Source organism: Cynocephalus volans, chromosome 7 (assembly GCF_027409185.1).
Source record: "Cynocephalus volans isolate mCynVol1 chromosome 7, mCynVol1.pri, whole genome shotgun sequence".
NCBI lineage: Eukaryota > Metazoa > Chordata > Mammalia > Dermoptera > Cynocephalidae > Cynocephalus > Cynocephalus volans.
The window spans coordinates 127,752,663-127,766,346 of NC_084466.1; the positions used below are offsets into that span (position 1 = coordinate 127,752,663).

General features: G+C 44.6%; 1 protein-coding gene across 5 annotated transcripts in view; it reads right to left on the bottom strand.

Moving 5' to 3' along the window:
* BLNK (B cell linker) overlaps positions 1 to 13,684 on the bottom strand; it is a 62,158-nt gene that overhangs the window by 25,327 nt on the left and 23,147 nt on the right. For 2 of the 5 annotated variants that reach the window (XM_063102768.1, XM_063102766.1), the window contains exons 4-8: positions 13,421 to 13,461; positions 10,949 to 11,105; positions 9,704 to 9,867; positions 4,007 to 4,088; positions 2,446 to 2,517 (exon numbers count right to left, since the gene is read on the bottom strand). In XM_063102768.1, coding sequence (XP_062958838.1) covers positions 2,446 to 2,517; positions 4,007 to 4,088; positions 9,704 to 9,867; positions 10,949 to 11,105; positions 13,421 to 13,461 — 516 coding nt within the window. The remainder of the gene's footprint in view (positions 1 to 2,445; positions 2,518 to 4,006; positions 4,089 to 9,703; positions 9,868 to 10,948; positions 11,106 to 13,420; positions 13,462 to 13,684) is intronic. The other 3 variants (XM_063102769.1, XM_063102767.1, XM_063102770.1) reach the window with 2 other exon arrangements.

Below are 13,684 nucleotides of genomic sequence, written 5' to 3' on the forward strand. Positions count from 1 at the left end.
ACAGTCCGACTGTTCAGGTGTGTCCCTCTCAAATTCTCACATCTTTCTTACTCCTGTACTTCCTCCCACTTGTGTGTAACTATCACATAACCAGAGCATTATTTTCCTGTTTAGATTTGGTTTCTTCATCTGATGCCTTTAGTATTAAAATACAGCTACGCTAGGTTAATAACAAACTAATGCAGTGGGCTAATGCTGTCATGATGATTCTTTAAATATAACCAGTGTTTGGGGTCCACCCGCCCTCTCAACCAACTGACCCATCCACAATCTCAGCACCTCTTCTGAGCCAGGTCCTGGGTTAGGCCCTGGAAACACAGCTGTGAGCAAGACATGGAGCTGAGAGTCTTATAGAGAAGACAGAAGTCTCAGGAGGAGTCAAGGAATAAAAAGCATGTGCAGAGCATTATAGGAGTGTATGCCGTGGGGATTTATCCCAGTGTGGGGTCAGCGAAGGCCTCCTGAGCAAGTGACATTGAAGGCATGGTCTTCAAGGAGCTTGCAATGCACTTAGGGAGATTAGATTGAGACACTGAAAGTAATTAGGGAATAGGTATGGGCTAAGTATAAGTGGGAAGAGACTTCTGGCAAAGGACAGTTCTTTGAGGGATGCAGAAACCAGAGGAGGCTTGCTGGAGGTGGAAGCCTCAAAGCTGGGGCTTGAAGGGTGAGTAGAATTTGGTGTCATAAAAGTGAGCATACAAAGACCAAAAAGCAGTACCAATGAGAAACAGGCTGATTGGAGTATTGGGTGTGTTTTAGGAAGAAGAGATCCTTGTAAGGCAGGCAGAGTTTTTAAAGATGCAAACATCAGAGATTATTAAACTATTTATCTGAAGGAGGGTTTAGGCCTTTATTGTTTGTTTCAAATGTTAAATGTTTTCTGTTCCAGTAATAACAGCCTATATGCTGAGTTATCATGAGTCAGGAGTCTCCATTTCAGCTGGGACCAAAGCAACCTTGCCATGACATTTTAGGTGGGTATGTTAAAAGGCGTTCCCAGGAGATAAAACGAGCTGGCTAAGGTGGCTCTGACCCCCACTCTCCAAATATAAAGAGCCTGTGGCTTCCAAGGGTGAAGATAAGTAACACAAGAACTTGTGAGGAAGGTGAACAGTTTCACAGGAAATGAGTCTAGGAAATGACTAAAAAATACTTTTCTTTCACTTTCTCTCTAGGCAGCCTGTCCCTAGAAGCAGAACACAGCCTGCGCACGCGGGTGCGCATATAGGGGTGTGTGTGTGTGTGTGTGTGTGTGTGTGCGTGTGCGTGTGCGTGTGCGTGTGTGTGTGTGTGTGTGTGTGTGTGTGTGCGCGTGTGTGTGCCAGTGAGAGACAGAGGGACACACTCAGGCCTCTCTGTGTTGTTAAGAGGGTGGTGGTGTGGGTCCCACTCACCATGTCTGGCCTCAGCCTGGGGGTTGCCAAAACCTACAGGAGACAAGTGGGAACCACTGGATGCCTATGGTTTGGGTAGGAGTGACATGGTAAAAACTCACTTTGTAAAAGGATGAAGCTGTCAACGTCTGGAGGAGTTCAGAAGCTTAGTCTTAGTTACTGAGGAGAGCGCAAGAGGTGGGGGTGTGGCTAACGAGTGCTGCTGACAAGACAGTGCTAAAATGAAGAAAGCCTGGGCCAGGGTGGTGGCAGCTAAAATGGAAGAGCAAAGGCTTTGGAAAGAGACATGTGGCTGGGAGGCTGACAGGCATAGAGGAATAGGGATGCCAGTAGGGTAGGGAGGTGATGAGCTTAGAGTTTGGTGATGGATGTATTGAACTCCAGGCAGTGGGAATGCCAAGGTGTTCAAAAGGGAAGTCAAGTCAGAGTTGGACATCAGGAGTTACCAGTTTAGACACGTGAAGTGAAGCCAGAAGAATAGATCCCCAAAGAAATGAAAAATAATTCTCTTTACTGAGCACTCGCTGCATGCCAGGCACTGTGTTCAGTTTCCCATTTGCAATTTCAGTATTCTCCTGTCACAGGGTAGGGGCTGTTATCTCCATTTACAGATGAGAAAATCTGATGCTTGGAGAGTGAAGTGCAAGCCCAAGGTGGTTCAGCTAGTAACTGGAGCACTGGGATTCCAACCCAGGTCAGTCTGGCTCAGACCCCAAGCTCTTAACCACCAAGAGATCCCCAAAGAAGGACTGAGGGCTGAGACCGGGGGACATGCTCAGTCAGGGAGGGGAGATGAAGGAGAGGCCAGCAAAATGCCCAGCTAGATAGGTTAAAGACCGGGATTTATTGCAGAGGCCAAAAGGCATGGAGGTGAGGGTCCCTTCAACACAGATGCCACTAGACAGTGGGTGAGGATGAGGTTAGGCCTTCTTTTCCCATTTATTAAGAAAATTGGAAATACAAGTGATTATTTCTTTATATTTGATCTGAATCATTTACCCTATTCGGAATAAATTAAAAACCAAACCAAATCAAGCATATACTTTACCTGAAGTTGTCCCTGGAGGAGAGGCCGGCTTTGAGGAGTTGTTTGGCTTGGTTGACCTATTCACCATGGGAGCTTAAACACACAATATATACACGTATAGGGATTACAGATACATTCCACGGAGGGAAATTCACACTTAGGGAAAAATGATGGATCAGACCAGAGAATTTGCAAAGAATGGGAGACATTAAACACACGAACCATGAAAAGGAGACTTCTCAGAAGAAACATCTTTAGAATGAAAATATAAATGATTAAAGGAATAATCAAATTATTTTTGACAGAGATTTTGTTAAAGTGAACACTGGCTTGGACTTTCACTTGCCAAATGAAGTCTAGGAGATGAAAGAGGTTTTTTTTTTTTTTTTTATCAGAAGCGTATTAAGCCTAATAGTGGAAGGACCGAATTAATAGCTCCACCTGCCCTGCTACATATAATGCACACAATTTCTCTTGGATTTTGTAGATACTTGGAGGGGTAAGGAGGAAATGTGTATTTGTTGTTTCATTGTAATGGGTGGCTTGGGAATTCGGGTGGGTCTTGACACTGTTGGTGTCAAGGGTGTTTAGGGAGTGCAGGAGAGAGTTGCTACACGATGGCAGAGTGAAAACTGAGTACTGCTGCCTTGGAGTTGAGTTTATTAAACGAGTGATGTCACCTGAATCCCCCTATCCAGAGTGAACATACACTGTTTCCATGCATGATCTGGCGGTATGTGGCACTGCCTTTTTTAGATAATTCATTTGTAATAGCATTTGTTATCCCATGAAGGGTTTACAAACAAAATGTTTCTCATAGGCCCGAGATACCACTAAATTTTAAGAACCAGGATGCAGAGCATACTTTACTCTTTTATTTTTTCAGTCCTCTGCAGAAATTGTTCCTGGTGCAATATCTGTGAGACCAACATACTGACTTTCTGAGTACAGTAGTCCCCCCCTATCTGTGAAGGATACGTTGCAAGATCCTCCACTGGATGCCTGCAACCATGGATAGTACCAAACCCTATGTACAGTATGTTTTTTCCTGTGCATACATACTGTACAGCATGGATACGCTGGACAAAGGGATGATTCACGTCCCGGGTGTGATGAAGCAGGACAGCACACGATTTCATCAAGCTATTCAGAATGGCATACAATTGAAAACTTATGAATTGTTTATTTCTAGAACTTTCCATTTAATAATTTCAGACTGTGGTTGACTTCAGGTAACTGAAACTGCAGAAAAATTAAACCATGGATAAAGGGGGACTACTGTTTTAGGTTTTATGAGAAATCCATTCTAAGCAAGGGCAGCTGCAGATAAGATCCCAGGGACTTTTGTAATTTCAGACAGTAGAATTAAATCACAGAAGAGGAAGTAGGAGGGGAAGGGCTGTGAGAAACAGGGATGGGTCGCTAACTGATGCTCTGGGCCAGAGAAGCCGATGCTGTGGCCACAGAGGAGAGAGTCCTGGGCACTGTTATGTGTGAGCACCTAGTGCACACTACCAAATAGTCGTGTATGTCCCGATCAACTGCTAGGAGTTTTCAGGTGCTTAAAACTGCAAACTCATACCTGTTTCCGATGGGAGTGAACTGCTTTCTGTGGGATGAATGTAGTTTTCATCATTTTCTTCTACAGGGACCACATAATCGGCCTAAAGGAAGTATAGAAATGAGTGAAGAGAATGCTGTACCTTTGTAGTTGACTGTATGAATGGAAGTGATTTTTTAGAAAAGCTTTATTAAGATATAATTAACATACCATTAAATAACACTGTATAAAGTATACAATTTGGTGGTGGTTAGTATATTCACAGAGTTGCACAACTATCACCACAATCTAATTTTAGAAAAATTTTATCACCCCGGAAAGGAACCTTGTACCTATTAGCCACTCACCCCCACCCATTCCCTCCCATGACTTAGTCAACCACTAATCTACTTTCTGTCTCTAGAGATTTGCCCATTCTGGACATTGCATATAAATGGAATCACACAATGTGTAATCTTTTGTGACTTCTTTCACTTAGCACAATGTTTTCAAAGTTCTTCCATGTTGTGGTATGTAGTATGTATCGCTACTTCATTCTTTTTTACAGCCAAATAATATTCCATTGCATGAATATACCACATTTTCTTTATCCATTTATCAGGTGATGGACATTTGGGTTGTTTTCATTTTTTGGCTGTTATGAATAAGGCTGCTATGATCATCCATGTACATGTTTTTGAGTAGACATACACTTTTGGGGGAATATACCTAGGGGTGGAATTGCTGGGTCATATTTTAGTTCTATATTTAACAGTTTGAGGAACTGCCAAACTGTTTTCCAAAGTGGCTGTAACATTTTTCATTCCCACCAGAGATGTATTAGGATTCCAGTTTCTCCACATGCTCACCAATACTTGTTATGGTCTGTCCTTTTTATTACAGCCATCCTGGCAAATATGAAGTGGTATCTCATTGGGTTTTGATTTGCATTTTCCTGATGGCTAATAATGTTGAGCATCTTTTCATGTGCTTATTGGCCATTTGTATACATTCTTTAGAGAGATATCTATTCAAATCCTTGCCCATTTTTAAGTTGTTTATATTTTTTATTGTTGAATTATAAGATTTCTTCATATGTTCTAGGTATAAGTCTCTTGTCGAACATTTTCTCCTATTCTATAGGTTGTCTTTTTACTTTCTTCACGGTACCATTTGTGGAAAAAAAAGTTTTAAATTTTGAAGTCCATTTTATCTGTTTTTTCTTCTGTTGCTTGTGCTTTTGGTGTTGTATCTGAGAAACCATTGCCTAATCCAAGGTATTGCCTAAATCCAGTAAAGATTTACCTATATTTCTTCTAAGATTTTTACAGTTTTAGCTCTTACATTTAGGTCTATGATCTGTTTTTAGTTAGTTTTTGTGTATGGTGTGAGATAGGGGTCCAATTTCATTCTTTTGAATGTGGATGTACAGTTTTCCCAGCATCATTTGTTTAAAAAAAAAAACCAAATGATTCTCTGTCGAACTGTCCTGGCACCTTTGTCAATAATCATTTAATCATAAATGTAGGGAGAGAGTTCCCAATAAGGTAGGTACCACCATCAGCTCCATTTTAAGATGAAGAAACTGAGACACACAGGCATTAAGAAGCTTGCTCAAGGTTTCACAATTAAAAAGTGGTAGAACCAGGACTTTAACCCAGACAGGTCAAGAATTCAACACCCATACCCTTACCCCCTGCATTCTAGTACCCTGCATCATTCCCCTTCTCTTTCTGTCCTATTTCTACTCTCTCTTTATTTAATTGCTATTTCTCACCTCTTTCTTTACCTCCAAACCTGGCCATGAGGCACCAGGTGGTTCTATTCACAAAATATCTCAATTTTGCTGTCATATTTAGAGATGATCTGGCTGAAGGGGATGATGCTTTAGAATCAGACAGACTGGGAGGACAATTTGCTTGGCTCTTTTCCAGTTGTATGAATTGGGATGGGGGTGTGGGGCAAATTGCTGGATCATCAGAAGTCTTCCAAGTACTTAGGAGATCAAGAGCCTCATTGAATTGAATTGAAATTGACTAACCCAATAACTGTGGCTGAGTTGAGGCTGACTTAGCAGCATTGGATAATGGGGATGTTGAGTGGCTGTGGTATCCCTGCAGGGCCCTTTTGGTTCCATAGGTCTGTCCCTCTGGCTTTTGGCCAGAGTGACACATTATCAGAGTCCAGCTTCTCATTTAGGGCCTAGTTCCTGTGAGTGGAGAGGCTGAGCCCCCAGGAGGCGTGCCCACCTCCTCAAAGCCTGTAGTTAAACAAAGTCCTCCAGTACCTTATATCTGAACACAGAACATTGTTATTGGCACTCAGCAATAATAACTGCATGGACATAGGGAAGTTGGAAGCACCATGACCCAACCAAAGCTTCCCTAGCCCTACTTCACCACTTCAGAATTTGTACTTTCCTCTGAATTCTCAAGTCTGTATTTGTTTTATTTTGCAGTAATTGATTACAGTAGATGTTTTATCTACGATGACTGGAATCTGACCTGTTTAGAATAACGATATTTCTGAAATTGAGATATTTTTATTCCAAGAGCAATGAAAGGAAAAAAAGACTTGAACCAATCACAACAAATTATATTTGTAGTGTCTGCTCTCCTCTCCCCATTAGAGGGTTTGAGGAGAGGGAATGCATAATGTTTATGTCCAGCATTGCAATTCAATTAAAGTTAAAGTTATCTGCCAAATAAGTAAATGATGAGGAGCCATCACAACTTATACCCTAGTAAGACGACCTTGGCACTGCTGCAATGCTTTAATATAAACCCCATTATCTATGAACAAATCACAAAAACTTGGCTGTAGTTACATCAATGACTGATCTTTTGAAGCCAGGTAGATTATTCTACTACCGTGACCTACACATATCAGAAAATCCTTCTTCAATTATAATAATTGAAAAATATAAATAAATGATTATTATAATAATCATATTAGATTAACTCCAGTGTCTAGATTTTTCAGTATTAAGGCACCTGTCATAGGTGTTTACATGGTTGCCTCCCCCCAGACCACAGATTTGAAAAATAGGAGTGCTAATGAATTAATCTTATTTTATTTTCCCATTGCCCCACACCCTGTTATTTGTCAAGAATCATATTAATTAGCTATTAAATGCTCACATATTTTCTTCTTCATTACAACCTGTGTGAACATTTAAAAGCTTTACATTCATTATTTTATTCTTACAATAATAACAATCCTCTAAATTAGGTATATTTACCCTGATTTTACTGATGAGGGATTTAAGGGAAGTTGACTAATCTATCCAAGGGTTACTTAAGACCCACAAGACTATAAGGACAGGTACCAGGTCTGCTTTGGGCACCACTGAAGCTCGGGGGCCCATGCAATGCCTGGCACATTTGTGTTGAATGAAGAGCTGGTCTCTCCTCACTGGATGCTGGAGAGGTGATGCAGGTTAGCCGTTTGGCACCCAAGTTCCAACATCTTATTATCTGGGTTCAAATGCTGGCTCTACTATTTACCTCTGTGACCTTGGACAAATTTTTCAACCCCTTTGCACCTTTGTTTCTTCATTTGTAAAATGGGGATGATAATAGTATATACTTCATAGGGTTGTTGTGAGGATTTGAGATAATACATACGAAGTGCTCAGCACACCAGCTGCCACACAGCATTCATCAGGTGTTAGCCACTCTCATCACTATAGCACAGATGTCCCTCCTACATGTCTTTGCCCCACCTTCAACTCTCTGCTTAGGCTATGCCTCAATATTTTGCCTACAACCCGTAGAGCAGAGCTAAGCATTTCTTACTTATGCTTGTACTTGACTTCTTTTTTTCCCATCTAGTGGTTCAGCCACATCTTAATGTCGGCCTCTGTTTTTTGTTTTTGTTTTTTAACCTTTCTTATCTTGACTCTCCATCTGCCTGTTCCAGAACGCGGCCTCCTCCGTATTTCCCCTTTCCCACTGGTGCAGATTGCCTGAGCCACCTCCATGGGCTGCTATTAGCAAAACTCTGCCTCGCCTCGCTGAGGTCTACTCAGTTCTTCACAGAAATGGAGAGCCTTACATAATCCACGGTATTCATTTGTATTCTGTGTCTGAATTTATATCTTCATATGGATTTGCCAAATGCTGATAGAATTTACAGTGAGGTCCTAGCAACTGATCTCCCCATCCTGTCCCCATTTAGCTTCTCCCTGCCACCTTATTCCCACCCATCACCTCTCAGACTGACAGAAGACTGAAGATTGACAGACCACACTTTCTCCCTCTAAATCTGCTGACTTTCTGAATTATATTGTCCCTAGAACAGGGGTCATAAATTCTAATGCATACAGGGGCAGGCAGTTGACAGTACTGGGGAGCATGTGCAGAGTAAGGGGTTGGGGGTATATGTATAGCATGAGTGCAGGGGCTATGACACATGGAAAAAGGAGCTAGGGATTTGCAGCTGAACTAGAGGGTTGCCATGAGGCTCAATTGCTTGGACTCCACAGCTGGCCCAGTGCTGCCAGGTCTTTAGTTTTCAGGAGAAACTAGAAAACTAAATTTTGTGAAAAATCTGCAATATGGTAGAAAGGAATCCAACATATGTTAATCCCTTCTGCGTGTCAGGCACTGTATTTAGTACTGTATAGATGATCTCTTATTAAATCCTCAAAATAACAGGAAGAAATGAAAATAGACTCAGAGAGGTTGTCTGGCTTGTCCAAAGTCACACAGCTAGAAGGATCAAAGCAGGGATTTGGGCCTAGATGCTCTATTTGCATTTAAAAGTCCCTCTTTTTCATCTCCCGCTGGGACACAAATTATACTAAAGTGGAAATGAAGATCATTTCACAACACGTACGTAAGCCATAGGTTTTTGTCACCTACAGGCATTTAGAAACAAGTTATTTCTTAGAGAAGCTGCAATCAGATTATGTCTGGTAATGGTTAAGAGTTGCCTTTAATGTTATTCTGTTTCTCCGACTGTTACACTTGTAGTATTATTCTAATAGCTATGCTTGAGGCCTTGTCTTTGTCCTCATTTAAAATGCAAGTACCTTTGGGAGCCATAACACATTAGGCTTTATCAGTCATGACTATAACAGTCTGAATGAGTTTACCTATTCATTCTCAAATAGAAGCAATACCATAGAAATTAGACTCATAAAAGCTAGGTGCTGACAGAGGGGAAATTGATGAGATAAGAGTTGGATCCCAGACAATCTAGGAAGGTGGGTCTCTGGATACCTTGGGGCTGGGAAAAGGGGGTGAGAAGCAAGAGCTGTCAGAAGTGAGGGGTCAGCTCCTCTACAGGCCGTGCAGGTTTCCATTTTATGTCTCGCTTCACCCTTCTGCATCTGAGAAGAGAAAAGTGGAGGAGCAGAGAGAAAAGAAGGTGGAGGAAAGAAAGCAGGTAGGAGCAGGGCAGAGAAGCAAAGAATCAAGATAGGGAAAGAGTGTCTTATGGAGGAAAGAAGAGTCACAGGAAACCAAGAGGAAGAGAAAGAGGGGATAAGGTGAGGGCACAGACCCAGTAATGACATCATACCATACATCTTGAGTAAATTACAATGCTTAAAATAAAGGCATAGATGCCATTTTTAGAGAAAATAAAATCCTTTCAGTGTAAGGGAGAGTCAGGGCAGTCAAGGAGCAGGGCATGGAAGAAGGAAGACTGGCCCTATATAGGCCGGAACATCCCAGTCCTTTACCCCTTCCCCTCTCTGTATCCTGGGATGCCTTCAGGTCAGATTTGCCTTACCTCATCCTCAGCGAGGTCTTTGGGTTTGGGTGGGACTTGCGGCTTCTGCAGAGAAGTGGGGGCCGGTAGAGTGGCGGCCAGCTTGGCTTTCACCGCAGGCCAGCTGGGCTTACAGGGAAGTGTCTTGCTGAAGGGTGGGGATGGCCTCTGGCTTGAGCGGTTGTCTTGAAAGGAACAAACAGAAAAACCCATAACCCAAAAGAGGTTCTGGATCATTCCCTGGATAGAGCCATGAGATCTAGAAAGTGTAAAACCACTGGCATCTAGGTAGCCACAAATGATCAGGGAATTCCTTAAAAGAACAAAGTGAAATGTTAGCAAAAAATTTCAATTGTCCATTGAGTTACATGATCAAAACCAGAAGAACGTCCCCATCAAAAACATCCTCCCAGGGGAGAGATGGAAATCCACAGGCTCAGGACGGCTGACGGCCCAACACTTCGCCAAACTAAGCGAAGGAAAGCAACGCGGGGTGTCAGGGGGGTGCTCCCAGATGGCAGTGAAAATGGGCCTAGAGACTTTGACGTGTAGGAACGCTCAGTCCTGATGCATCCACTAGCATCCCGGTGACCGTCAAGGACAAGCTTGCTCTCCTCACCTCTGGGGAACTTGGTCATGCGCTGAGACCAGAACTCAGACTTTCTGACAGACATTAAGGGGCACAGAGCCCTCGAGGCCAGACCTGAGCTGCGTGCATTTAACCTGTTGGCTAATTCCGGGTTCAGAGCTCCTGCGCCGCACCCCCGCCCCAGGTAAGAGCCCACAGTGTAGACCGGGCCCGGGGGCGGGGCTGTCTGGTGGGAGGAGCCGGGGGAGGGGCGTAGCCGCCCCTGGGGGCCTGGAAGGTCATCCTCGTCCTGCAGACTTCTCAAGGTTCCAGCACCTTGCGAACAGATGAGTCCCTAAGAGAAGTCGGTACTAATCTCAGGGCTGGCTTCCCATGGGACTCAGGGGTGCGGGGATGGGAGGGAGCGCAGCCATCAGAGGGTGCTCGTTTTATTAATTTCTGCCTGTTTTCAATGTTTCCGATTTAGGAAAGATACCTCTTCCCCTGGAGTGGGAACGCTTTGCAGCTCGGGCTCCATTACCTGTGAGTGCCCAGATGAGCGGTGGGAGGTGAGAGCGGGCAGGGGGCAGAGGGCCCTCGGCAGCGGCCGGGTTTGCCCCGCACCCTGCGGTCTCGGTCCGCCCCCCACGTCCCCGTGGGCCCGGAAGGCAGAGCCCCCGGGTGCGGGGCGGCCTCACCTGCGTACTCGCCCCTGGCCAAGGGCAGGGCCGGGTGCACCGTCCTCGTCTCCTGCTCGGCTGGAGGCGGCTCGTAGCTGTCGTCCCCGTTCTCCTCGGCGGGCATCACATACATCTCCGAGTCCGAGTGCTCGTCTGGGTTTTCATAGTCGCTGTCCTGCAAAGGCAGACACCCCGCTCAGCGACCCTGTCTGTGCTGCCCCAGGGGGTCGGAGCTGATCCCCCAGCGGAGTGGCGGGAAGCCCGGGCTCGGAGAGGCTGACTCCCAAGGGCAGGAGCTAGTAAGAGGAAAAGCTGGGGTGCCAAGGCCGGCCTTTCTGCCTCCAGAGTTCATCCCCTCCACGCGGCGCTGTCCTGCGGGAACCTGTGAGCTGTTCAACCCGAAGGCTGGCGAAAACTCTGGATGTGGACAAAGAACAATTGAAGGTAAAACATTTTTAAAAGACGGGAAAAGGATCCAATCAAATGGAATAACCGATAGGATTTATTTACCATGAATGCTGATGGTTAAGGAAAAACTAGGTTTAATAAGGAGAGGGCGAGGGATGCACAGGGATACCTAGATACCTTTGAGTTTTTTTTTTTTTTTTAAGCAGAGCTGGTAGGCCTCGGGGGGCTAGGCCTCAAAAGGACTCAGAGTTCATTCTTTCTTTTTGTTTTTTTAAATTTGAATTTTATTTAAGCTCATATTGAAAGTACACCGACGTGGTCTAAAGCTCAAGAAGTTTAGGAGGAAGTAAGGGGAAGGAAGTCTCCTTCCCAGCCTCTCCGCTCCCCTCCCCAAAGGCAGACAGTCACTAGCTGCTTGTACATGCTTTCCAGGGACAGTTGTGCACATAGTGTTCATGGGCACATGCATGTGGAGGAAGTATTTGACTCAGAGCAGGAGAGGTCTGCTGCCCCCACACGCTTCCTGCCACAAGGCAGGATCCATAAACGAATTTCCAGTGAATGGATGAGGCTCCTGCTTTTTGGCTTGTCGCTTTTCACTTGCAGTTTTATACAGGCAGGACTGGCAGCTTTAGTAACAAGCCTGGATTTCATTCCGTGTGCAGTGTGGATCCACTGGAGTAAACAATCGTGAGTGATGTTTATTCCAACTTTATTATAGCTGGTATCTTATTTTGGGTAGTTTGACTTTAGGGCAAGTCATTCCCTCCTCTCCACGCGGATTGCCTTTTGTGTTCTAAGTCTGCACTGTGTGCTCTTTTCATCCCACCAGCCAGCTCAATTTTCTTCTCTTCCTCTGGATGTGGACCAAATGGCTTCTTTTCTTTGGCTTCCGACGTGGCCCTATGCGTGTGGCCAGCAGGGGGCGCCGCTGCAGAGCTTCTAGAGGATCAGCGGCAGCTGGGCCCTGGGAGGAATTCGACGCCCAAGTGACTTCAGCCCTTCTCGTTTTTCTTTTTTTCTGGAGTTGAAGAAGGAGGAACTGCTGTCTCCTAAGACTGTATAAACTCCAGGTAGTGTACACAGGCTGGAGCTGGGCTCAGGCTCAATTCTTGGCACTGGACTGGGGGTCTGGGTTCTGCTGGCCACTGAGTAACCGAGTGGTGGTGGGTCAGTCATTTTCATTCTCTTGGCCTCAGTTTCCTTATCTGTGAAATGGGTGTGTGGTTGTAAGGAGGCCTTCTTGGATCTCTTCCAGATCTAAAACTCACAGATTGGAGCAGGCTGACATTCTGGATGAATTTGATGTAAGTGAGGAATAATTATTGTGAAGTGTTTAAGATGTCTTGTCCTTACCAGTCTCAGCCCAAGAGAGAAGTGACTGCAGGGGCCCTGCAAATTGCAGAGCCACGTTAAAGAGGTTGACAGTTAATTCTGATACATCAGCCCCTAATGTCATCATTCCAGGTCTCTCTCTTTCTCATCCTCCTGGATCCCAGAGCTTACTAATGTTCTCTTGGTCACAGCAAGCACCTTGGTGGTTAAGAGCCAGGTTCTGAGATCTGAGTGCCTGGGTTTGAATTTTGGAACTGCAAGTTACTTAAATGTTCCATGCCTTGGTCCTGAAGGACCCACAATGTGCCAGGCATGAACTCTTTAGTTGTTAGTTTGTTTAGAGCTTCTGGACAGGGGTCAGGCAGTGATAGGACACTGGGGAGTTTAGGGCAGAGGCATTTGCCAACTGATATAGAAATACTTAAACATTTTAACACCTGTTTTGGCTGTGCTGGTTAGTACTGTGAATACCAGCACTGAAAATGGGGATAAGAATATCTAATTTATAGGGCTGGGGTAAGGATTAAATGAGGTAATGTGTGTAAAGTGCTTGGCCTGGCCACATAGTGACTGCTGGGTCAAGCCAGCCATTATGAGATTGCTGCTTCCTTGTCTGTAGGTGGCCCAACCCTGCCCTCTCTCCTCTGTCATGTACAGCTGACCACCAGCATGTAATTCAGAAACAAGCTCTTAAAAAGGCCTTCCACGGGGCATGGTAACTTCCTGGTCCCGGGAGCAAATACTTACGAAGTCATCTGACCACTGCTCCTCTTCATCAGCAGGGCTCTCTGAAATGGCAGGTGGAAAACAATGTACAAGCATGAATCTCAGCTGGCCAGCTCCAGCCTGCCCACAGACACCCCACACCTGCCTTCCCTTCCTTTGGGCATCCTGGTGCCATTTACTTGACCTTGAATGGTTACGACAATCATATGTTCATTTACTTTTGATTCCTTTTTAAAAAAAAATTAATTCTCACAACATACAGAAAAGTTGCACTGGGCAGAGCAA